General features: G+C 33.5%; 1 protein-coding gene across 6 annotated transcripts in view; it reads left to right on the forward strand.

Annotated features, from left to right (window-relative positions):
* Positions 1-27059, forward strand: part of LOC124357044 (zinc finger protein 62 homolog) — an 83898-nt gene that overhangs the window by 51258 nt on the left and 5581 nt on the right. For 2 of the 6 annotated variants that reach the window (XM_046808443.1, XM_046808484.1), the window contains exon 8: positions 26210-26308. The exons of 1 other annotated variant lie outside the window; for it this stretch is intronic. In XM_046808443.1, coding sequence (XP_046664399.1) covers positions 26210-26308 — 99 coding nt within the window. Of the gene's footprint in view, positions 1-1911; positions 5722-7903; positions 9887-13666; positions 15485-26209; positions 26309-27059 lie in introns of those variants that run through there. 3 more of the 6 variants (XM_046808471.1, XM_046808464.1, XM_046808450.1) reach the window with 3 other exon arrangements.

The following is a 27059-nucleotide window of genomic DNA, read 5'->3' on the forward strand; positions in this document are numbered from 1 at the left end:
CTAGACTTATGAATTTTGAAGCACGCACGTTTCTCAAAGAAAGTGTAATAAAGACTATTGATGACTAAATATTGACAGCCCGTTATAAGAAGTAGTCAACTCTGTCGGTCAGTCCCATTACTGCCTTACTTGTTATTTTACTCGAAGACCATGTATGGATGGTGATTCTTTCCCAATGTATACCATTACCATAGTAAAAATTGAAACGGTAGTATAATTGCAGATACAAGGATTGTTTGGACTAACTTAGTTCTACTGTCAACCTGAAGCAAGGTCAAAGACATCTGATTCACATTCAGGTTCAGTCACTATATCACTCATTCATTACTTGTATCGCAACTGTTTTTTATGTCCACTTATCTAACAGTTAGTGGTTTTAAATTATTAAAGCATTCTCAAGAAAATACAATTTAACTATAGAAGTGTTTAATTTTTTTAATTAACGCAGTATTAAAACATCTTTAGTACAATGAAATGTTGAGAAACATAACACTTTACTCGTACTGTATAAACAACACAACTGATTGCACACAATACATTCTGTATGGCAACTAGAGAACAATCACATGGTTCTGCAACCTGATGTGAGAAACTCAAGCTAAAACTAGAACATAATAATTCAGTAAACTCTACTAAAGAAATACAAAATAACAGGCACATCCATTTGTGCAAAACTTTTAATAACATAATAACTATATAAGAGGTAAAATTGTTCAATTTCATAAAATTGGGAAAATTTAATAGGCGCACTTCGAGTGAGTATTTTCATAAAGATATCATGACAAATTCACTGAACCAACTTAAAAGTGTTGATGGCATGTAAATAACGATAGAATAAGAATAAAGTCAGGGTGGTTTTAATGATAGTAACAACGATTATTCAAAGGCCTTTGGTGCTGGAAATGAAATTATATGTAATTTCATATTTGTCATCACTAAGACTAACAATGAAAGAAACTTGACATTTTGATTACTGGTGTCTATCCTCTTTTAAAGTGTCAAAATGAAAAAGGTTGGCAAACGTCTGTAATGCCCTTATTAATATTCTCTACGTGTCTGAAGGAAATTCAATCCAAGAGCATAAAAATTATTAAGCGCCTCTCTAACATAAAACTGAAGTTTTCTATGCATATGCTAATTTTTCTTGCACTAGGAATAATAATATATTTACTTCTAATTTCATTCTAAAATTCTCTTTAATATGGGAAATTTAAACTATAATAAAAAAAGATGATATCAAGGTGAACAATGGATGTTGTAACCTGATATAATCTGATATTAACGTGGTTAGTGCATTAAGAATTAACTGCCTCTGAAACATATGTATTTTAATAATTAGCTGTTTTAAACTGAACAAATAGACTTTCAAAAGATTAATATTAGAACATTGGATGTCTGTAGGTTGAGGTCTTTTTTTTTATATATTTCAAATCCACAAAAGACACATCTAGAGTGCAAGAGCTTCTGATTGATACCAAATATCTTTATAAAATAATAGTTCTAGGTACCTAAAATCGCCATACCAAAATCAAGAAATCGTTTTAAATACATACATACACACACATATATATATATATATATATATATATATATATGTATATAGATTCGTTCCCTTCTCTAGTGTGCTGAGATTTCAAATTTGCATATTTCTATAAAATAATGATTGTCGGCTATTACGTTACCCAGCATGAGTGACAAGCAGTTGTCGGGTTTGTTATAGTAACATATATACACTTGCTTATCAACATAGATCATTCTTTCATCTTGGGTTTTTTAGTTCCGTTTGAGAATTAGAACAGTCTTGGTCTTTAAATACTGTTGTGGTTCAGTCTTAAGGATGGTTCGTATTTGATATAAAGCTGTCTGAAGAGATTTTAGGAGCATCCTCCTTACACATTTCTTTGTTTGTAGGTTAAGAGATCAATGCCTGCAAGTTCATTCAGTATTCCATCAGACATTGGACCAATCAACAAATCAGGAGTCAAGACATTTCTACAGAACCACCAAGGCAATTCGACATTGCATATTGAATCTAAACAAAATTCTTCCTTAAGTACAGACTCGTATGTTGCTAAGTCAGAATCATTAGTTCCAGGTGGTGTAGATATTTCTACATTTGATTGTACTGGTTTGACAGGGTTTCCAGTGAATCGGTTAAAGTCCTGTGAGAATGCAGACGTATTATCAGGCTTAAGTGTTTCGTTAAACAATCCTCTAGCAAATCATCTTCACACTCTGTGTAAAACTAGTAACGAAATGTCACCTGTAGATGTTGAGGAAGTTTGTCCATCTAACATTTCAAAGGATAATAGTAGACTTAGGTCTAATAATAAATGTAAAAAGCAAGTCAGAGTGAAATCAAAGAAAAATAAACTTAATCATAAATATCAAGGGAGTTTACCATTGAGGACTGACGAGCATGCCTCAGAAACTTTACCACAATTAAAAGTAGATCAAAATAAATCTGCTGTTAGTGAGACAGATGAAAGTAATAACACAACAAGAGGTTCGTTCTGTAGGGTCTGCTACGTGGAGTGTGGCAGTCTGGAGCTGTTACAGGAACACATTGAGAGGAACGAACTTATGATCTGTCGAGTGTGTACTGCAGAGTTCAACAGCCACAAAGAACTCGAAACTCATTTCTTTACTCACAAAAAGTACAATTGTAAGATCTGCCAAGAGAGGTTTTCTGATAAGAAAAGTCTTTTGGATCATAGGAAAACATCAGTGAGTTGCAGTTATCAAGAGGAATGCAAAGCTTGTGGTAAACAGTTCTTCAGTAAAAAATACCTAGACAGACATAACTTAATATTCCATAACAAGAGTGGTGGACTGTTTAAGTGTGTAGTCTGTGGAAATGGCTTTGTTCTTCTAGAGAAACTGAACCACCACTTGCAAACTTGTCACAATGCTTACGTAAAAGTAGAATGCAGTACTTGTCAAAAATGGTATCTTGGACCAGAAAAGTTGAAGATGCACGTAAAAGCAGCACATCTAGATTGCAACAAGGAACGTGACGCTGTTTGTTCAATTTGTGAAAAGCGATTCTCAAATGTTCAAAACCTGAAGCAACACATGGAAACTCATGACGCTACAGATTGCTTGTGTGACATCTGTGGTAAATCTATTAAAGGGAAATCTGCAATGAAAAGACACATGCAGTACGAGCATTCTAGATCCGGTACATTTGTATGTAAAAGTTGTAATGAACAGTTTGATATGGAGGTGAAATTGATGAGACACAGAAAAAAGGTTCACTCAAAACGAGCAATCCCTCTTCCAGTCTTTTGTGAAATGTGTGGTAAAGAATACAAATCAAAAGCGATTTTGAAAAATCACAGACTTACTCATTTTGACGAAAAACCCTTTGAATGTGAAATTTGTGGTGCTTCATTCAAACAACAAAGCACTCTAAATACTCACAGAAGAGTACACAATAGCGAGGGTAAATTCCGGTGCAATAACTGTGAAATGACTTTCAAGTGGAAACATGTATACGCCAGGCATGCAAAAAAATGTGTGGGCGAAGGATGAAAATGGTAAATAAATATGTAGGTGTAAATGGCAGCATGATAGCTTTTACTACTTGAAGTAGACTAAACCCTCTGCAGAGTTGGGCAACACTTAATGGTCATAATTTGTCTGTAATTTTGTGAGTTGGATATTTTCTGTCCCTTGATAGGTTGATCTGTCTTTCAAGTTCTGTAACCACCCCTCCATCATTATAGATGAAATTTAGGGCTTGATATTCCTAAAAAGATTCAAGGTTTTTGTTTCCATCCTGGGCTGTTTTAATATGTATTCTTTAAAGTTAACCATCTTGGATTTTTCAGGTGATAAATAAAGAATATTTATTTGATCGATACTAATTCTCAAAATCACAAGTACTATTCAGAAACTAACTCCATTTGGTTATATAATAATTAATTAAATTCATGCAGTTTGTGCAAACTATCTATCTACTTGTATGTATAATTTGTGTATAACATTAAGTTGTAGTCTGACTTACTAGTATTTCTGTTGGAGGACCATACAATTCACCTATTAATCCCAATGGGTTTTCAGATCATCCAAGTGCTTTCGAATTTAGAGTAGAAAGTTTACTTACTCATAGTTCAAATTCGCTTGATATAAAACCATATACATTATATGTAGAATAGTTTGATAATTCATATAGTTTTCTGAGACTTCGTCATTCTAATTTTTATCAATGCCATCATCAGTAACAGATTATCGACATCTCATTCTTTATTTCAGATATTGGTATGTTCTCTCTCCATAGATAAAGCAACAATGTTACATTCTTTTAACAGATTATGTTGCCACCAATATTTGCACAACGTATTGTTGACGATAAAAATATGCCAGCCTTAAATTGAAGCACGCTTGCAAAATTTGTAAATTGTATGAAAGATTGTCAGCGAGAGTTCTCATTGGCAGGACTAGTCAGTATTGATATAAACTAAACTAGATATGAAACTACTCAGCTTGGAGCATATCAAGTGATGAGTCGTTTTTGACTGACCTTGTATTACGTATAATTTGAAAATGCTTTTACTGCAATATAAAAAAACTCGTTTAACATAAAACACAAATTAACGTACACTAGGGACATGATTATACATGGATGAATATTTATTTCCCAATAATACAAATTAAAATAGTATCTTACTTTAGATTTTTAACTAAAACATAGATAAATGTAGTAATTATGTATAAAAAAAATACAAAATCATAAACATAAATATTTTACTGGATACAGTTCTATGAAATTAATGGGACCAAGTCTATTTCACATATTCTAAATTTTGGGTAAGACAGACTTGAATAAAAAAAGAACTTGCTTATGGTTAGTATTGAATTTTAAGAATTGAAGTTAATGTTATGTGCCTACAGCAAGAATTAGCACTTGTTATTTATATATGTGGAATATAATCACTTCCTAATGGAAAGCAAGGTATAACATAACAACATATACAGTATAGTAGTTAAACATTGTTATGTAGGAAAGTTTACAAAGTCACGCACATTTCAACACAATAATATTCTGGTGTAAGCAAGGAAACATCGCTATGGCCAAAAACACAAGCCCGAGTTCTAGCAACAATCATATGTGACGCTCACTGCATTAATACTTACGAAAAATATCTGGAAGTCAGGCGGAATGATTTACGTGCAGTAGTAATGTATAAAGCAATTAATTGTTTCAGTTCAGTAAATTTCTGTCTTTAAATGAATTTATTCCAGTAGCGACAGGATTACGAAAAAAATCTTAAGTGCTGTGGATAACCCAGAACATTTGATAACCACATTTTGGTAATAGTGTCCCCACTGTATTATTGTATCACTTAGAATGTTTTAATAAGCACACACATATTAATGCTGTTCAGATTATACAAGTGGAGATTTCAATCAGACAAGCTTAAGTCTAAGAATTAAGCGTACAAGGTTATGTAGAAAAAGCTTTAAATTAAATGTCTTACATGACTAAGAAGATAATATTATTTATGGAATAATATTATGTGAAATGTAATTATAAAATATATGTAAATCATAAATGTAATAAAATATCATTTATTACCAATGTAACACTGTATTTTATCTTAAGCTTCTGTTTTAGTGGGTACTGTTGATACATTATGTACAAACACTGTGTATTAAATTATGACTGTTTAAGAACAATTACTGAAATATATTAGTACTGGAGGTACTATAAAGATACTTTTGTTTGAATTTATATCTATTGCATGGAACCTAGTTCCCTCTCCAGTTCCAGAATAGCTAATACAGTAGAGTGCCAACTAACCAAAACAATCAGTGCAGGGGGTATTCGGATAATCAAACATGTCTGAAAATAGTTTTTTATTGAGGGTAGTGGGATGTGTGGACTAGAAACACGTACTACAGTAATTTTTAATGACTTACTAAAGTTTAGTAATACATTATGTATAACATATACACATATAAAGTAGGTTTTTCATATGCAGAACACCAACTTTTTTTGTAATGAATTAGGTGTAATAGATGCAAAATTCATTACACGAACATATTTATAAGTATAATAGTAACATGCTAACTATAGAATCAAATTTCGTATTCTCTTGACTTTTTACAGAAAGTAGCTAAATAAAATAGCAAATGAAATTTACAAAGTTAGACATACAATTTCTAATGATCAAATATTAACCTACATCTACAATCACCTAATCAACTTACTTGAAATAATAAACTTGCTCTCGTAAAAATTAAAATGGATTGGTCAGTAGTTCCTCCTTAACAGCAGCAGAAAACCATTTCAGTATTACACTATTACCAAGATACACTCGTTCCTTTCTCCAGCTAATATATGGTAATAGATGCAATTACACGTGAAGAATTCTGTGTGGCTTACAGTAATGACGTCTTCACCCTTACTTGGCACAGTACAACTGCACTGGTTTGGTCCATGGAACTGGTCTTGAACAACTCAGTCTTAAAGTAATTGTCACTATACCACGGTAAACAGCACATAGTATAAAAAAGAGGAGGTTGAAACTAGATTGCCCTCCTATCACCGCACAATTAAACAAGTTTTACACCAAATGAATAAATATAGTGATAAAGGGGGTTTTGCGAGACGATAACTTGTAAACAAACATTAACGATGGCGGGAGTGAGGGAGGCAAAGCCACACACCTCGATAAAGAGATTGTACTAACTATCCATTACAAAGCCAGCACAAGAAAGAAGTCTAAGTGACAACTGCTTGGCATCATGTAATGCTATCCGCTATTTTGAGATTTCTTCCTTTTTCAATAGCCCTATTTATAAAAATTTTTATCTCGTTATTCAAGCTTTGATAACATATATTCAAACAGTATCTTAATTCCACACTATAAATAAATCCTCGAGGCCATGGATAAAACCTCCGCTTTATGATTCCATTATCAAACATTCAACAGGAAAGGTTTAATTAAACACTTGTATTGAAACTGTACTTCAACCACCTTCAAAATCTGGAATTGTATGTTAACCCCTATGACGGTCCATACTGAGTGCCTCACTGACCAGTGACAGACTTTTAGGAAGTAAAGTAAAAAAAACTTTTAAATGTTAATAAACTTGTTTATTATAGTTTAAATGTATATAAAAATACATTGTAGATTGTTAAAAGCAATAATTTTGTCTTAAAACTTTGCTAGTGTGTGATACTGCTCAAAACAAGGATATATACAAAGGGCAACCTCTCATGTTGAACATTTATAGCTGGTTTCTTTTCTTCTTTATCCAGTTCTAATTGTGTGTTTGCATACATAGAACTGCCTGAGTAGTTTACGCTTCTTTGTGTCATTCTGGGGGAGTGACCTTATAAAATGGTGACCTTGGAAGCGTAGCGGGTCTTGTGTCCCGCCTCCGTAAAATAGTTTTAAAAGTTATCACCAGGTGCCACCACGATACGGGACTAGCAACACTGTTTAGCGACACTATTAGGAACAACTGAAAAGTTCCAAAAATCTCCGCTAGACGTCACAGTAAGTCAGTGAGAACGAACTGACAGTCATTAGTCTGCAACGGAAAATGCCGTGCTCCCTCATATGGGACCAAACGGCAAATTCTGTGTGCACTCATTTGGGTATGTTTTGCTGCACTCGTTAACAGGTTAAAGTTAAACTCATATTATAAGTTATGCATTGTCTAAAATCATAGACTTGTAAGTGCAATGTTCTGATCGAAATTGGTGTATAGTTTGTAAATAAAGAATTTATGACAGCAGAAGTACAATTACTGTGTGGCATGTTGGTGTGTTTTACGAAATTGGCTCTATTAATTCTGAACTCTTGGTTAAAACATCAACTACTTTACTCTTTTTCTAGTTATTACACATAGAAAGAAGCAACTTGCTCACAAGTGTTTTTGTTTATAGGTTATGGGGGAAAATCTGGCAAGATCGTGCAATATTTCATCAGCAGATAATACAGGATCACAGATAAAATCAGAATCAAAGACTTTTCTACAGAACCATCAAGATGGCTCAATTTTACGCAGTAAATTGACACAAATTGAACCCCCAACTAAACGTTTACGTTACAAGAAGATAAAACCAAAAGTGGCCGGTGGCAAAGTTTCAACATTTCATAACGTCGACTCAGTTGGACCAACAGTATTAGCGCAAGTGGTATCCAAAAATCTGGGTGCACCGTTTGGGCACACAGAACAACAATTAGTTTCAGGTGTTCAGGTTCCCACACTCCGTAATATTAACTCCTCAATTATGCCTACAGTATTGGCACAAGTGGCACCCACTAATGTTGCCGGAATGGCATTAAATTTTTGTGTACCAGTCAACAACCAACTGATATTGATTGGACCAAATATGTGTGTAAACGGAATAAATGCAGGTCACTCACAGAGCAATATCAGTTATTTGCCGCAAGCGTTGACCCAATCAACATCAAAGGACAATAAGAACCTTAATATTAAATTTGACACGTTAAAATCTCAGCAAAATACTGTTGACCAATTCAATAAGAAGCCAACCGAAAAATCTCTACTGAGTTCAAATAATGATGTTGAACATATTATAAGTGAAAGCTCTCACTTGAGTGACAATTCTATTTCTAAAAATGCTACGACGTCATATTGTAAAGTTGACTCAGAAAAGAAAGAAACAGCAACCAGTGTTTCCTTATGTAGGGTTTGTAACGTGGAATGTGGCAATATAGAATTGTTACATAAACACTTGGAGAGAGAAGACCTGATTTGTCGAGTGTGTACAGCAGAATTCTGTGACCATAAAGAACTTGAAACTCATTTCTTCAGCCACAAACCGTATAAATGTACAGTTTGTCAAGAAGTATTTTTTGACAAAACAAGTCTGTTTGCGCATAGAAAAGGGTCAGGCAGTTGCAGTTATCTTAAGCAACAATGCAAAATGTGTAATAAACAATTTTCAAGTCAAAGATCTCTGAATAAGCACAGCTTACTTTATCATGTCAAACGTAACAAAAAATATAAGTGCGTAGTTTGTACCAAGAAGTTTAACACCCCCGGGTTACTTTCCAGACACGAACAAAGTTGTCACACTGTTTATGAAGTGGTAGAATGTAACATTTGTCAGAAACTGCTAGATGGTCCAGAAAGATTAAAAATACATGTCAAAGCATGGCATCTTGATTGTGATGAGGATTGTGGATCAGCTTGCCCAATTTGTGGGAAAATATTTCATAGTAAAAACCTCAAGCAGCATTTGGAAACTCATGATTCAGAAAGTTTATGTGAAGTCTGTGGAAAATCTGTTAAAGGAAAGTCGACAATGAGAAAACACATGCAGCGTATGCACCCTAAAAGTGGTAAATTCCTCTGTAAACACTGCAATGACGAGTTTGATAATGAGTTAACATTTTTACAACACAAGAAAAAAGTGCATTCATCGCATTCAAATCCTCTTCCCGTATACTGTGAAATCTGTGGGAAAGTATATAAATCGGCAACAATGTTAAAGATGCACAAGGCCATCCATTCTAATGAAAAACCTTTTAAGTGTGAAACTTGTGGAGCATCATTTAAGCAAAAAGTTACTCTTAACACCCATCGAAGAGTGCACAGCAGTGTTGGTAAATATAGTTGCGACAACTGTGGAAAGACTTTTAAATGGAAACAAACGTTTGACAAACACGTGGAGAAGTGTGTGGATGATTTAAATGATGATTAAGTTTGATAACAGCCATGGTGATTATTACATTATCCATAACAGTTTACAAAAGTCCTAAGCATGATAGTTTTATGTAATCTACAAGTATATCTACTATATTATATTATGTATGAAACTAAACACAGTAAACTATTTTATAAGTGTTGAGTTTTATCAATAATAAAGAGTTAGTTGAACAAAACACTTGTGTAGTCATTTCTGCCAATTTTACAGGTAACAGTTTTCATTTAAAACCAGCGATGTATGTGAAATATGTTGCATCATAAATAATGTTGCTTATAAATAACTTAAAATCAAAAACACCCAAAGTCAAAGTTTGTTATTTATGTATGTGTGGTGCTCGAATTTAAATTAAACTGGTTAAATTATTTATCACCATCTTTTGTAAATCAGTGACATTCAGATTTGTGTCTTATGTCACTGATTTTTATTTTAAAAAACTGTGGAATTAATTTTCAAGTATATGTATGATAAAAGGTTAGGTGGTTAGCTGCCTAAATTTAGCTCCCCCAATCATTCACTTGAGCAGTGATGAATGAATTACTGTAGGGAGCTCACATGAAGAGCAGGGTCGATTTGAGTGAATTCTTCAAACTAGCTATTCTAAAAATATTCAGTTATACTTTCCCCACCTGTCACCGTAGTGTCTGCCTCCCCCAGTGTCATCTCGTTGTCCGCATTGTGTCCATGTGCCTTATTCAACTTAAAAGTGTTATTTTAGTCGTCGTTAACGTCATAGTTAACCTAGTGCATTATTTAATCAATACTCGTAATTTAGGAGTTATCGAAATGTATTGATAATTGTTGAACGTTTAACATATGTATAGTGCCTATTTAAATTATACTTTTAACTAAATTTCCTAATTTATGGTAAGTATTACAAGACGTCCAACTGGTTTGTATTTGTGTTTATCTATTTTTTTTTAATGTGAGTAATATAAATGTATGATATAAATTGATAACTACAAAAATAACAACACAATTTATTAATAATACTAAACAATGTTACAATCATATTAAAATAATTACAAACTTTATAATTATTGTCCAAAGAAAATAGACTCTCAATCGACTAATAGACTAATACTGAAAATAGACTCAACTGAAAATAGACTAATAGACAAAAATAAACCAAGAACAACGACAAAAACAATATGATTAATAATACTATGCAAATATACAATATTGAAAAGATATAGTCAAATCATATAAATTTATTGTAGTGATGATTTAAATACATAATGTTATTTTATTCGAAAATGTAATTAAATTATAGTCTAGCATGCCTGATGCATTTAGAAGAGCAAGATAAGTAATTCACAGGGAGCCATGACAGGCGGAACGGCGCATCCTCCCGCTACTCTACTCCTAGATACAGTAGACCACAAAGATATATTTATGGTACAATATACCGTAACTTTGCCTCAATTATTTTTCCAAATCAATTTTCCACCCATTTATAACTAAAGCTTGATTGTAAACCTATTAGCTCCTAGTAAACGCCACATGTGGTCCAAACTACTTATCAAGGTGGGAAAAAAAGAATAAAATGTAATATCTAATAAACTGAAATTAAATCTACCTATATATTCCTGTGTCATTAGGGACTTCAGACTGTTAAGAACTGGGGGTTAGGAGATCTCTGTGCAAATTTAAACATAGTCAGAAACTAGTACTTCTTTAAGTTCTTCCATTTGTCCATTACATTACTATTATTTTGTGTTATTTTGTTCATTAACAAGACATCACGTTTTATGCTATTTTGTAACATATATAGTTTGAGGTAACTTCTACGAATTATTATAATGTTGAATGATCAGTATCGTGATTGGATATGTAGCCTAATTATATACTTATTCATTTAAAATTATTATATTTTTTTTTTAAACAGTACAATGATGGTTAAAATGATTATGTATATTTATCGTTATGTTTATATAGCATCCATCAATAATTTTATCACCAAGATATGCTATTTGGACCACTGTGTGCGCCAGTTCCTCAGTACTCGGTAGAGCAGTGATAAGTATTTTCCTGATCTTTAGTATTAGCTTGTAGTGGATACCAGTTCTTGGGTAGTGGTAAACATTTCATGGCCATTGATGTTAACTTTTATTGGGCGATAGTACTTTGGAACTGGGCCGAGTAGTCATGAATATTTTCCTGATCTTTGCTGTTAGCTCCTAGGGTGCTCGTTATAACATGAAGGCAGCAACCATCCCTTACAGTGGTTCAGGAGACTGAAGTTAAATCACTTAAAATAGATAAAAAATTGTCAAGACAACATGTAGCTTCATCATGAAATATCAAATTGAAGATATGTTATTAGATTTGTAGGTCGATAGGTATCAATGATCAATAAATTGCGACAACCGAGAATAACCTATAAATGGACTTTGCGTGAGAAAATGACAAGACATTCGTCGGAAAAGCTGTGATCGTACATTCTGTTGTTTATCACCTTATAGCAATAATTCATTTCAATATTTCAGTCGAAATAGTATTATAGAATGTAAACATCTGTGATATTGGTTATTTTTACAAGCCAATTATGGCACAACATCATTTGTACAAATCAAGTTGCTATGGGGGGGAGGGTTGATTCTATGTGAATGTTGAGTTCAGCTCCAATTCACTTTTCTCCTAGTGCAGCATATGGGATATGACGCTGTTATGGAGTTGAAGTCGCTTGAAGAGATCCAAAAAAAAGCCGGTGACGAAGAAGTTCAAAATGAACTTGTTACATCATTTGGACATGAGAGGCGCCTAGACCACAAGATATAGTGTCATACGAAAGGTGAAGATGTATTCTCATTGTCTCATCAGATGCATAATTTTAAGTGCACAACAAATGTTATAGACACGATTTCTAAGCATGGTGAAGCAACCAAGTTTTTTACACATAAAGTAGCTATGGTGGGAGATTTTATAGACACGATTTCTAAGCACAGTGAAGCAACCAAATTTTTTTACACATAAAGTAGCTATGGTGAGAGATTTTATAGACACGATTTCTAAGCACAGTGAAGCAACCAAGTTTTTTACACATAAATTAGCTATGGTGGGAGATTTTATAGACACGATTTCTAAGCACAGTGAAGCAACCAAGTCTTTTACACATAAATTAGCTATGGTGGGAGATTTTATAGACACGTTTTCTAAGCACAGTGAAGCAACCAAGTCTTTTACACATAAAGTAGCTATGGTGGGAGATTTTATAGACACGATTTCTAAGCACAGTGAAGCAACCAAGTTTTTTACACATAAAATAGCTATGGTGGGAGATTTTATAGACACGATTTCTAAGCACAGTGAAGCAACCAAGTCTTTTACACATAAAGTAGCTATGGTGGGAGATTTTATAGACACGATTTCTAAGCACAGTGAAGCAACCAAGTTTTTTACACATAAATTAGCTATGGTGGGAGATTTTATAGACACGATTTCTAAGCACAGGAAGCAACCAAGTTTTTTACACATAAAATAGCTATGGTGGGAGATTTTATAGACACGATTTCTAAGCACAGTGAAGCAACCAAGTCTTTTACACATAAAGTAGCTATGGTGGGAGATTTTATAGACACGATTTCTAAGCACAGTGAAGCAACCAAGTTTTTTACACATAAATTAGCTATGGTGGGAGATTTTATAGACACGATTTCTAAGCACAGGAAGCAACCAAGTTTTTTACACATAAATTAGCTATGGTGGGAGATTTTATAGACACGATTTCTAAGCACAGTGAAGCAACCAAGTCTTTTACACATAAAGTAGCTATGGTGGGAAGGGTTGATCCCGTGTGAATGTTGAGTTAAACTCCAGTGCACTAAGAGAAAGGTGTGAACTCAACATTCAAAGAAAGTAGTACAATTGTACTCTATTCAGAACTCTTGGTTAAAATATCAATACAGTACTCTTTTTCTAGTTATTGCAAATAAAAAGAAGCAATTTGCTGACAAGTGTTTTTGTTTATAGGTTATGGGAAAAAGATCGGCAAGATTATGCAATATTTCATCAGCAGATAATTCAGGATCACAGAAAAAATCAGAATCAAAGACTTTTTTACGGAGTCATCAAGTTGACTCAATTTTACGCAGTAAATTGGTACAAATTGAACCCCTAAGTGTGCCTTACAAGAAGATAAAACCAAAAGTGTCTGGTGGCAACGTTGACTCTATCATGCCTACAGTGTTGGCGCAAGTGGTACCCACTAATGTTGCAGGATTGGCATTAAATTTTTGTGTTCCAGTTAAAAACAAACTAATAATGATTGGACCAAACATGTATGTAAACGGAATAAATGCAAGTAACTCACAAAATAACACCAGTTTTGTGTCACAAGCATCGCAGTTAACAGCCAAAGACAATAAGAACCCCAATATTCAATCTACCACGGTAAAACCTCAACAAAATTCTGTTCACCGATTTAATGAGAGGCCAAACAAAGTACCTCTACTTAGTACAAAAAGTGATCTTAATCATGCAACAAGTGAAAGCTTTCACTTGAGTGAAAATTCTATTTCTAATAACGCTACGACTCCATATCGTAAAGTTGACCCAGAAAAGAAAGAAACAGCAACCAGTGTTTCCTTATGTAGGGTTTGTAACGTGGAATGTGGCAGTATAGAATTGTTACATAAACACTTGGAGAGAGAAGACCTGATTTGTCGAGTGTGTACAGCAGAATTCTGTAACCATAAAGAACTTGAAACTCATTTTTTTACCCACAAATCTTATACATGTATGGTTTGTCGAGAAATGTTTTTTGACAAAACAAGTCTGTTTGCTCATAGAAAAGGGTCAGGCAGTTGTAGTTATCTTAAGCAACAATGCAAAATGTGTAACAAACAATTTTTAAGCAAAAAATCTCTAAATAAGCATAAAGTACTATATCATGCCAAAAATAGCGAAAAATATAAGTGTGTAGTTTGTGCTAAGAAGTTTAACACTTCTTGCTTGCTTTCCAAGCATGAACAAAATTGTCACACTGTTTATGAAGTGGTAGAATGTAAAATTTGTCAGAAGCTGCTAAATGGTCCAGATAGATTAAAAATACATGTAAAAGCGTGGCATCTTGATTGTGATGAAGATTTTGGATCGGCTTGCCCAATTTGTGGAAAATTGTTTCAAAATAAAAACTTAAAGCGGCACTTGGAAATTCATGATGCAGAATGTTTGTGCGATGTCTGTGGCATTTCTGTTAGAGGAAAATCTGCAATGAGAAAACACATGCAGCATGTGCACCCGAAAAGTGGGAAATGCGTTTGTAAATACTGCAATGAAGAATTTGATAATGGGTTATCATTGTTAAAACACAAGAAAAAAGTGCATTCTTTGCGTTCCAATCCTCGTCCCGTATACTGTGAAATCTGTGGGAAAGTATATAAATCGTCAACGGTTTTAAAGACGCACAAGGCCATTCATTCTAATGAAAAACCTTATAAATGTCAAACTTGTGGAGCTTCATTTAAACAAAAAGTTACTCTTGAAACTCACAAAAGAGTGCACAGCAGTGTTGGTAAATATAGTTGTGACAATTGTGGAAAGACTTTTAAATGGAAACAAACGTTTGACAAACACGTGGAGAAGTGTGTGGATGATTTAAATGATGATTAAAAATGATAACAGCCATGGTGATTATTACATTATTCAACTAAAATTTATCAAAAAGCTTGATCAGCTCATTATACCTACAAACATATCTCCATATTATATTATGTTTTGAACTAAATGAAGTATAATATTCTTAAAGTATTGAATTTTCATCTATAATAAAGAGTTAGTTAAACTAAACACTTGTATATTCATTTAAGCCAATATTTGTAATAAAAGTTTGATTCACCGGATCATGCTTATATCATACACATGAACATATTGAACTGTACATTGGGAAAATCATTGACGGTTTTCAAAATTCAAAAGTAGATTACTTGTTTGTGATATTTAGCACTCTCTTTCTCATAGAGTGAAAAAACTCTTTTTGGGTTACGCTCATACCTTTAGTTGAGTTTTAAGGATTTGTAAAAAAGTATAAGAATGCCTTCTTGTGTATGGTTTAGTTTCCATCTCTGTATAAAATAACAGTAGTTGATATGATTGAAAATATAAATAAGCTTATACATTATTTAGAGCCTTTCCTTTTTATTTATAACAAATTAATAACATGTGAATTAAAAATTTTTACTACTCACTTCCATTACTCTATAGTGTGTGTTAATCTGGACCTCTAGACTAAATGTTCAAAGGGAAATATATTTATTCCTATTTATATTAGTCATATGTTTTACTAAACAGGTTGTATTACTTGTCTAAATCTACAAGGATTCAGCCTTTGAGTATTTTGAGCTTAAATACTTATTATAGAAAGAGGCGGAGGAGGAAATAGCACCTTCAGATTGTTGGCATGATGGCTGGATCTAGTTTAACGTAGTAACTGGTCTTTTTTTGTAAAAATCACATGAAAGGTTTTGTTTCAAGAAGTACACTAAGAAAATTTAAAATACTAAAATATTTTACTTTTTTTGGGAGGGGACCCTCAAACCCCCTTTGTTTGGCTCTCTAACAACCCGATGTGTCCCTCCCCCCTCACAAAGTAGATCGTGGAGCCTCCCTTGGTTGTGTGCACTGCAAATTGCCTCTTAGCTCCTAGACTGTAATGGTTGAAAATTTGTGATTTTTTAAATTATGTTGGTTGTTAGTCATGTGACATTATATACCAGTAGAGTCCATCTCTGATTGTAGCACACATTACCAGTTTAACAACGCCAACGCCAAAGTTCAAAGTTAAGATTTCTCTTTTAAACTTTTATCTCTTTTAAATATATTTTAAAGGACACCACAATATAGGTAAGTATATCCAATGTTTTCTTTGTTTAGAAGTTAAGAAGTCTGGAGCTTCAATGCCGAAAGGTGGCAAGGAGTTTGGAAATATGTCTGTCAATAGACAGTCTCCTTGTTCAGACAAAGAAGATGAAAACATTTGTGTTTAAATTCACAACATTCTAGTTCTTCTTTAATGGGATAAGAAAAAATTAGGGAATAGGGTTACGTCTTTATAGGTTAGTTCTTGCGTTACAACACTTGTGGAAATACGCAAACATTTTGAAATTTGTGGGGACAGGATTATAATTGATGATTCATTTTATTAAAGAGACATAGTTGTGAAAAATTGTGATAAATTCTGAAGTAGCCAATTTGTATTTGAGCCGTATGGTTACATTATTATAGAATCCTTATTGAGATTCTTAGTATTATCAATTGATTAATTCATAATTCTAACTTCTATGTCACAATGAAGTATATGTAATCGAATATAAAGGATGACAATTAGTAATGAAATAACTTACTAGCTTTTAACAATAATAACAGTACCAAACTGTTTTGCTACTTATTATGTGGCAGTTATGTGGCACAACTGTAATATGTGTACGTAATGACTTGGTGCGGGGCTTTAAAATGCCAACCTACTATTATATTAGACCCTCTATGTATTTTTACTGGGAGGGAGTGAATTTCAATATGAATGTGTTCAAATTATCTTAATAAAATGATTAATGTTGCTATTACTTTTTGGGTACTCAGTTATTATTTCAGTAGCACCTTGATTATTCAACCTCGGATCATCCGATTACCCCGGTCATCAGATCATTCTATTTGCTCTTCTAACCGAGCAGCACACCAGTGTTATATGTTGTTAGTTTTTTTTACTGATTTTTTAATATAGTTTAAGCATGATTTAAACTTGTTTCCATTCTGTAAGTATAGCTGAAACATAATTTTATTTGGCTATAGTACATTATACTGTATATCACTAAGTTACAGTCAAGTATTCTTTTACTTTTAGTTTTACAATCATCTTTTGGGGGTGCTACTGTATCAATCAAATTACATTGAAACTTGAAGAAGTGCTAGTAGTATTTTTACAGAACTCACTCCAGAGTTTTTATCCCCAGTTAAATAACTGAACTCACCATAAAGTATAATGAAGTTTTATGAGTGGATTTCCTCATGAAATTTTCCGAATTACCTTGAAGTCAGCTATCGAACCAAAAAGGCCATAAAAGAGATATCTGAACTTTTGCTTATAGAGATTAGCCTGTAATGTTTGGAATTTTGTGCTTAGCATACTTATTATGTTTAACACTAACAGTAACTGTTGGGTCAGATGAGCGACCATTTCTTACATTAAAGTCAATAAAGAATTATCTTTAGAGCAATAATTCCTCCAAAGAAAGGCTTAATAGGTTAAGTCTATTTAATGTAGAAAACAAGTGGAAAAATCAATTAATTTGAAAGCGCTCATAAAAGTGTCTACTTTGCAAAAACTCAGTAAAAGCTTACAAGTTGAAATAAAGACGAACCTAAGACTTGGTTGGATAAAAGTGGTTTCTTAAAAATAAAATAGTTTTAACACATATTCTGTGAATTTAACTAAAATGCTATTTCAACTTTTATACTTCGATGTTGTAGCTTAAAAATATTTTATTATTTGGGCTTCATATTTTGTAAATTGACTTCAAAACGGCAATAGTAGTGATGTTTGTAAACTTTAAAATGTAGATTTCTTTTCATCCTAGTAATAATATATTTCCTTTATTATGTTTAGTGTTAAAAAAAATAAAACACTTGAACATTGCATTTAGTATGATTATTTTAATTTTCCTCATTTCCAATTACTATGTTTACTATTCCAATTAAAATTTATCTTTAACGTGAGTTACTCTAATGTACTTATATCACATAACTAGATTTATCTTATCATATGGTGTCAGATGATAGACATAGGTTTGTAGCATGTTCTCTCATACAAGAAACTTTTAAGAATATGCCAGTAGTTTCTTCAACGGACCTATGCCTAATACAGGCTTCTTAAAAGTCAGAGCCTAGCCCTAGCCCTCACTGATACACTTTTATTCTTGCTGCCACCAGCAGGTAGGGATAATTTTTGTGCTTGATAAGTATACCGGGTAAACACATACTAAAGCAAAGCATATATTAAATTGGCATAGTTATAGTAATAAATATTGAAATTGAAGAATATTAAATATTTCAAAAGTATGTGAAATGCTTTACTACGTCAAACCTGTAGGTTGTTTAGTTTATTCTAAATTTAGGTACAATTCAATTACAACTTTATTTTTTTTACGGGTGTTTTTTTTTACAATGTTAAAGATAAAAAAGCAGATCCTTTACACATGTCTTTGTTTTTAGGTTAAGTGGAAAAAGCCTGCAAGACCACGTAGTACTTCAGCTGCTAAAACTAAGCCAAAGAAAGAAGGTTTGATGTTATCTCCACAGGTGCATCAAGAACACTCTAAATTGCACAGGACCTTGATCGCACCCCCAAATAGGGGTTCGCCCTTCGGACAGAAGAGCCAGGAATTGACATTAAATGTACGTGGTTCTGTACTTCATAATACTGATTCGACAAAACTCGGGAAATACAGCAGAGGAGGCCGGCCTAAATGTAGCTGTTCAAAAGATAAAAATACTCAACCGAGTCACCGTTCCATTTTAAAAGATGCGACACATTCAAATGTAGATAAGGTAAAATCACATGTTCCTAGAAGAAAAATAGTAAATATTGCAATCAGCGGTGCCTTCTGTAGGATTTGTAACTTGGAGTGTGGTAGCCTTGGACTGTTGAAGGAGCACTTGCAGAAAAAAGAACTTACTTGTCGGGTGTGTCTTAAAAAATTTAACAGCCACAAGGCTCTCGAAAACCATTATTTTACCCATAAAAAGTACTCCTGTTTAGATTGCAAGGAAATATTCTTCGATAAAAAACAACTGTTTATGCATAGGACAGCATTAAATCATTACAGCTATCAACAAGAATGCAATATGTGTGGCATGAAAGTTTTGAGCCACGATTCTGTTCCTCAGCCCAAAACACCATTTCATCTAAATGGAGTACCATATTTTAAATGTGTGGTGTGTGCGCAAAGGAGTTTGCTTTGGCTAGCTCGCTGAAGTGCCATTTACAAAGTTATCACACCGTGTACGAACGGATCAAGTGCACTGTGTGCAAGAAGAAGTTGAGTGGCCCAGAGAAATTAATAACACATATGAAAATATCACATTCTGGTAGCGAGAAAGATTTGAGGCCTGCTTGCGCAATCTGTGGTAAAAAGTTCTCAAACAATGACGATCTCAAAAAACACGTAGACACGCACAAATGTAGCATATGTGGAGTATCGATTAAAGGAAAAACTGCATTGAAAAATCACATGAATTTTTCACACCCTGCACGTGCAAAATGCCTGTTTAAGCATTGCAACCTGGAATTTGATAATGTATTAGCATTATCCCGACACAGTAAAAAGGTCCATTCTAACGCTTCAGCTCCTCTCCTTGAAACGGAGAGCCGCTGTGAAGTATGTGGAAAAACGTTCAAGACGTCATTAACTATGAACGGCTTATGTTCTGATGAGAAACCAGTAAAATGTAATATTTGTGTGGTTAAATTCAAACACCACTTTATGATGCGTTCTTTGAAAAGCTATTGACAAGTGTAAAGTTAATAGTTGCGAAAAAATGTGATAAACATTCTGGTAGGTAAAAATGTCAATTAAAATAGAAATAATTTACTAAATAAAAGTGAAGGGTTTGAGGTACAGTATAATAATTTGCATGGCCAATGTGCAGGGATCCTCGGTTGAGCAAGATTACACTACAAATATACAGCTTGTAAATTGCATTGTTTATTCCTCACACTACATCACAAATTAGTACGGATGTAGTTGGAGTCAGGAAAATGTCTCCTACAAAAATGTACTGTATTTACCTAACCATCCTATATACCTCCAAACAAATAGGATGTTATAGACTGATAAATAAGGTACAATTAATTACTCACTACTAATATATTTGTTATTGTAAAATATTGTATGTTATTTAATATGTAGTTTTTTGAATGTTTCTTTTAATGATCTCTTTCAATGGTTGTGTTATTTATTCTTGCATTTAAGGAAAAAGTAGCTCTTTCATACGTTCATAAAATGCCCACATTTTCCTGTGTTCTATGTCTTATAATGTCGATGGACACGGTAAACATACATACTATCTTAATTATTCATCACTAATACAAGGCGTAGTAAGCCATCTCATGTAATGGAACAGTGCGTTGTCTAGTTGCACAAGCCATCATACAATCAACTCATTCACTGCTTCTTTTATAATTACTATATTAATTTTAAACTTAGCTTGCTAGTTGTCAATTCTACAATCTTACAACTAAGTGACTTATAGTTAATTATTAACGGTCTCAAAATACTTAATTTTTTTATTTCATTGATTTTTGGATAGTGAACGCCATTGTGCTAACAAAATCTTTCTCGCACAGTCGACAATTGTATTAAATGATAACCGTCACTAATAGAGCATAACATACTTTTACGAGCTATTTCCTGTTTTAATAGTTAAAGGCGGATCCATGCTGTGTTACCTCCGTTACGGAACATCGTATGATCTCGAGACCATCGTCCCAATTTTGTGACGTTCCTGTAGGTTGCCATTTAGCTGCCACCATTTAATATGTTTAGCACAGCACCATGATTTGACATACTGTGACATTCCGCCACTGTGAAATTGATCTACAAAGTACAAATACAAATTCTTCACAGTGTGGCCAAATTCTAGCGTATGAAAGGGCAAAATGTGTTACACTACGTTGTATTGCAACTTTGATTATATCATTGTCATAGTTTATTAAGTTCATTACCCGATAGGGTCTTAGTTTATAAATATATTTTATAATATATAAGTATTTATATTTTGGCTCACTCTGTTGTAGCTATATAAAATATTTGATGTACTTTTTTAAGGAACTGAGCCTTGGAATTTTATACTTTTATAACAGATTGTTATCATGTGCTGTTGGAGTTTTTGTTAGGGGTGTTTGTTTATTGTTTGTGTGGGGGGTGTTTGTTTATTGGGAACTGGTGTTATTCTAAATAGTAGCACAACAATATCCGAGTGTAAATAAGTTCTTGTGGTCTTTGGACTTTGAAAGTGTATTGTTATAAATCAGCCTTCCAAATTAAAGAATAAGTTTTATAATTTTGTTGTAAACTTTTAGTATTGTTACTACAGTGCAAATGCGTATGAGAGCTTTGTGCTGAAACAGTGAGAGTTGCACTTGATGTTGGGGAGCGTCAAGGAAAGTCAATGCAATGTAATACTCGTAGGTTAGTGGATATTAAAAAAAATCCAATTCCTATACTATGTGTTATATAAGTATTAAGCAGATCTCATTTGGTAATAAATTCAACAGTTTTGCTAAAACTGCTCTGATACAAAATCATATGTATATAATATGTTGTTACCGATTGACCACTCTCAACTTTATTTTTATATTGTTGTATTTTTTAAGATTTTTGGATGCTATAGGATTAGTATTTTCCTATAACTCATTTGAGAAATGTTATTTATACTTTTCTAGGTGAGCTTCCTTGAGTATATTTTTGTGACAATTAAAAAAAAATAAAGAGATTTTGACCCGAACATCTGTTATTTATAAATCCTAATTTTTCATCCAATCCATGTAATTATCATAATTGTAGGCTACTGGCGATGTCCAATAGGATAAAAGCTTAATGTGTTGTAGTACATTGCTTGTGCACTGTAAAACTGCAAGGTTAGCACGCAGAGTGGTTTGTGATCATAGCCCTTCAGTTGCATACTTCAAAGCATCTGGTTGTCATCATCCAACCTTACATGGACACGAAGTCTCAAAGCAATTGGTGAAGTCAAAAATGGTCGTTGTGAGGAGTCCATTTCCAAATCTCATTCGTGTCGTGGTAGAATAGCGATAGGCCCAATAGTTGCTAATTCCTGAATGTTGAACGGGGCCTCCTGTAGTAACATCGCTTGGGTTCATTCTCTACAATCAGGACTTTTAGTGGCGGTCCATTACCTTATTTTTACCTTATTTCTAAGGTCTTTGGGTCTTACGTGTGCCTGAATAATAGGCTAGATTTTAATACTCGAAACAAAACATATAACGATGGCAAGTGTCCGAAATCCAATTATCCTTTCAAAACTCTTTCGTCAAGAACGAACTTAAATAAAGAATCCTAAATGTTGTCATTGCACCCAATTACTAGGAGCAAGGTGACCGAAAGCATTCCTGAAATTCAAGGTAGTTCCATGATAATCCAATAAATACCATATCCGTGGTAGGTATATTTGGTGGGTACCAATCCCTACCTTTTCACTTAATCCTGTTTTGCTGTTGAAAGTTATGAATTGTAACGGAAGCTTTATTAGGCTACCTTTTTTGATCATGAGATATTGCAATCATTCATGATAAGAAGAAGAAGGTTCTATAAGAATAAGGTTACTTGACATTCTTACGAAATATTGTACAAATTTAAATACATAAATTTTGTGACAACCTGCCACCGTGCAATGTATATCTGAATCGAGTATACAAAATTATACATATAAAAATATGAAAAAGGTCCCTATAATCATATAAACAATTTCCTTTTATTTATCACCTGTCATTTTATTTGTGTTTGGTATCTTAAAAATATTTTTTAAAGTGCAAAAGTTTGTGCAGATGTTTGATAACCAATCACACAAAACCTAGTGGATAGATTTAGACGAAATTGACATGTAGATTGCTTACATGTAAAAGTAAAACAAACTCAATTCCTAAATACCTTCTATAGTACCCTAAAACTTAAGTAAAGAGAATGAAACGTAAATAAGGTCGAAATTGTCAGTTGTCTAGAAGCCTAGAGCCAACTTGCATTGTGTAAGCACACAATCTGTTGAATTTATATTTTTTCAGTCATATTTTTCTTATATTAACAAACTGAAATCCAACCGTAATATATAAAACTAACCATAATATGAAACAACCACGAAAGTGGTGATTTTTCAGTCTTTTGTATCTAGTTTTCTGACGGTGATATATATATATATGTCAGACTGTTGATTCCGCCGTCCCAGTTGTCGACACATACCCGTCACTCGGAGTGTGACCGACGAGTCAGGGGGAGTCCGACTTAACTGTGTCAAGCTACAAAAATGTGATCTGAGTAAAAAGTTATCTAATGATTTACCTAATTCTTTTGATATCCTCACATTTCAACCACCACTAAAACCAGCGTGACGATCAATAGATAAAAAAAACATTATGTACTTTTACAATACAAATTGACTGTCGACTCTCGGGCTAAAGTTAAGACGTGTCACAGAATTATGGAAGTAAAACTAGCTCTTATGAATAAACAGAAATAGCTACTTCCGGAAACGAAAAAAAATTCAAACGCTTCGCGAGGTGATACACTAGTGTAGCCAACAAGTAGTAGTATTATCTGTTAAGGTTAGGTTATGTAGATACATGGTTGTTGAAAATGACTAAAGATAGCGGCAGTGACTGCCTAACCATTTAGTTAATCCTGAATAATTACTCAATGAAAAATTGTTATAAAATAAATTTTACGAAGGAAGTTATGGATGTGTGCGCTTAAGCTGATCAACATTCGCTTCCGTTTCATTGTGGGGTGGCATATTTACAGTGGATGAAGGAATAAAAACGGGGAGAGCGGGAACTGACATGATTCAACGAACCATACGCTTCGTGATTCAATTTGAGAGAGCATGAGATCATAACGAGTCCTTGACCATAGTAAATGTGATGGGATCACAAAGCACTGAACCAGACACAAAGTGCCGTCGTTGAGAACCGAAACCCATCAGTGCGTTTTGCACTGATCAGGAATAAGTTACCGACAGGTTATGTTTTAAATTGACATGATCCGTGGACTGAACCAAAGCAATGCGAAGATATATCTACAGAGATCTGAAGGCAAGGACATAATGTATTGTTTAAGGTTTACAGATATTCATATTTTCCAATATCGAAAACTAAAAGTATAAGCAGACAGCAAGTCGAGTAACCCGCGAAAAACATGTGTTCTTTAAAAAAAATCTTATCGTAAATACTTTATATGTGATAGAAATTTTTGGCTTCTGTCGCCCAAAAACTGCTTTGTGCGATTGTGTTGACATTTTGCACAAACACGGAAATAATATATATCTCAAATAAGGCAACTTTCGTTTTAAAATTATCACAGAGCTCTATCTTATAACATACAAATACTTTCACTAAGAAAACTAAGGCCTACAACTTTAAGATTCCTCCTCGCTGATATAAAATAGTTCAAGAGGTACTGAAATCATTAGAGCTACTTATTAAATGTAGAGGAATTTTGCCTGGAAATTATACTTATTCAATTGGTGCTTATAACAATTTTTTCACTGTCCCTCCAACTTGAAACACTGTTATTTAAACCTAAAGTTGTTATTCGGAAACGGATCAGTTGAATTGAATTTCTTTCTAGTAACCCTTAGCTATCTCAGGAGCATTTGGTATGTCATTTAAAAATGTTATGTATGTATATAACGCCCCTTTTATTCATCAGAAAAGTGGATGAGTACGAAGTTGTGGGCAACTGCAAGTAATCTATAAACGGGTTTATTTACACCTTAGTTATTTGTATTAGTAAGGCATTATTAAGAGAAAATATAAACTTGTACTGTTAATGCTTTCAAAACGGTAGTAAATTTATTGTTCAAAACTTTTACTAAACCCACAATAACTAAAAAAGATTAAGACTATTGTACAAATAAACTAAACGGACTTATACACTTATATACTTGTTTTCAGAACGCTTTTTTAATTCAGGGTACTCCATATGGACATTCAAATATTTAAACCCTGATTTTCTGTGACATTAAACACTTTCTACCATGCTATGTATATGAGAGGAAATAAAATATATCACTAAAATGCATAACTAGACCCTAGATTTAAAGTTCTCGTTGCATTTACTGGTGACATGAAATATTTAATTTCACATATACGACTCACCACAGAATAGAGGAAACTAAGTCCTAAAAAAAATCCTCGACAGAGTGATTAGATGGCCAGGCCTATTACCATAATTGAAAAGACCTCCAAAAAATAACTTTCCCATTTTGTGGTATAACCTTTATAGTTTAAATTTGAAATTTATATTACTTTGGTCTGGTGGAAAAATGATGGTCCAAAATCTAAATTATATCTCAAAATAAAATGTTAAATAATTTTTACGTCAACGTCAGTAATATCAATGAGATAGTAACGAAAACAGACTGTAAAATACAACAAATCGGTCAGTTATTTTTTAGGTAAGCATGTTTACGGTATTAACAACTACGGGTTTCTAGCTTGCTGCCAAACCAAGGTGCGTGTGGCTGAATTAAATTATATAACATCTCTACAATTCACTATGCTACCATACATTTCTTGAAAGTCCCTTTTTACCAAGTATTCTTGTATTTTTGTGTGTGAAATGCATGGCTTTGTTAAAGTGACGTGAAGACTTGCGGTTCTCTACTGCGACGGGAGGTTCGTTGGATCTGTGCAGCGAGTGTGTTCATCATAGCGTATCATATACGTTTAGCAATAAAATTTTTTGTGCTTAAAATTATCAAATCAATCATGCATGCGTTTGTTTATAGGTTAAGAAAACAATGCCAGCGAAGTCATCCGAAGTTTCAAAGCCGTCAAACTTGAAGACATTTCTACTGACACATCAGGATAGGTCGACATTGAATACGGTATGGGCTCAAACTCTACAGCCACATGTGCCATTGTCTGAAAATACTTATAACAGTGAACTAGGTTTGGTCGCAGAAGCTTCTATATGTAATAATAAAGATCTAAAAAAATGTGACATTCCTGTAAATATCCAACCAGAAACGGATATAAATGGAACAAATACTGACAATTCCCTAAGTGAAGCCATCAAATCGACATTCTCAAATTTGTTGAACAAATTTCTATTCAAAATGCCTAACGATCTAAAGAAATTTGTAGATGATTCTGTAACTCTGGATACTGATTGTAATTTCACTAGCCAATCCCAAAAGAATGTAAACAAAATTTACGTTTCTCAAAAAACAAACAAAACTATTGTCGGCAAAGACGCCGCAACTGAAGAATCTAAAGAATATGATAACCATAATGCTACCGATGGATCTGTTTGTAGGGTCTGTGACATTAACTGTGGCAGCTTGGAACTCTTACAGGATCACCTAAAAAGAACAAGATTTATCTGCCGAGTCTGTATTGAAGAGTTCAGTAACCACAAGGAACTCGAATCTCATTTTTTCGCCCATAAAAAGTATAGTTGTAGAGTTTGCAAAGAGAAATTTTCTGACAGGAAGCGCCTGTTGAAACACAGAAGAACGTCGGACAGTTGCAGTTACCGACACCAGTGCGATAGTTGCGGAAAACAAATGTCAAATAAGAATTCACTAAGGAAACACAAGTTGGCGTTTCACAGCGACAGTAGAGAGGCTATTGTGT

This window comes from Homalodisca vitripennis, chromosome 1 (genome assembly GCF_021130785.1).
Source record: "Homalodisca vitripennis isolate AUS2020 chromosome 1, UT_GWSS_2.1, whole genome shotgun sequence".
Lineage (NCBI taxonomy): Eukaryota > Metazoa > Arthropoda > Insecta > Hemiptera > Cicadellidae > Homalodisca > Homalodisca vitripennis.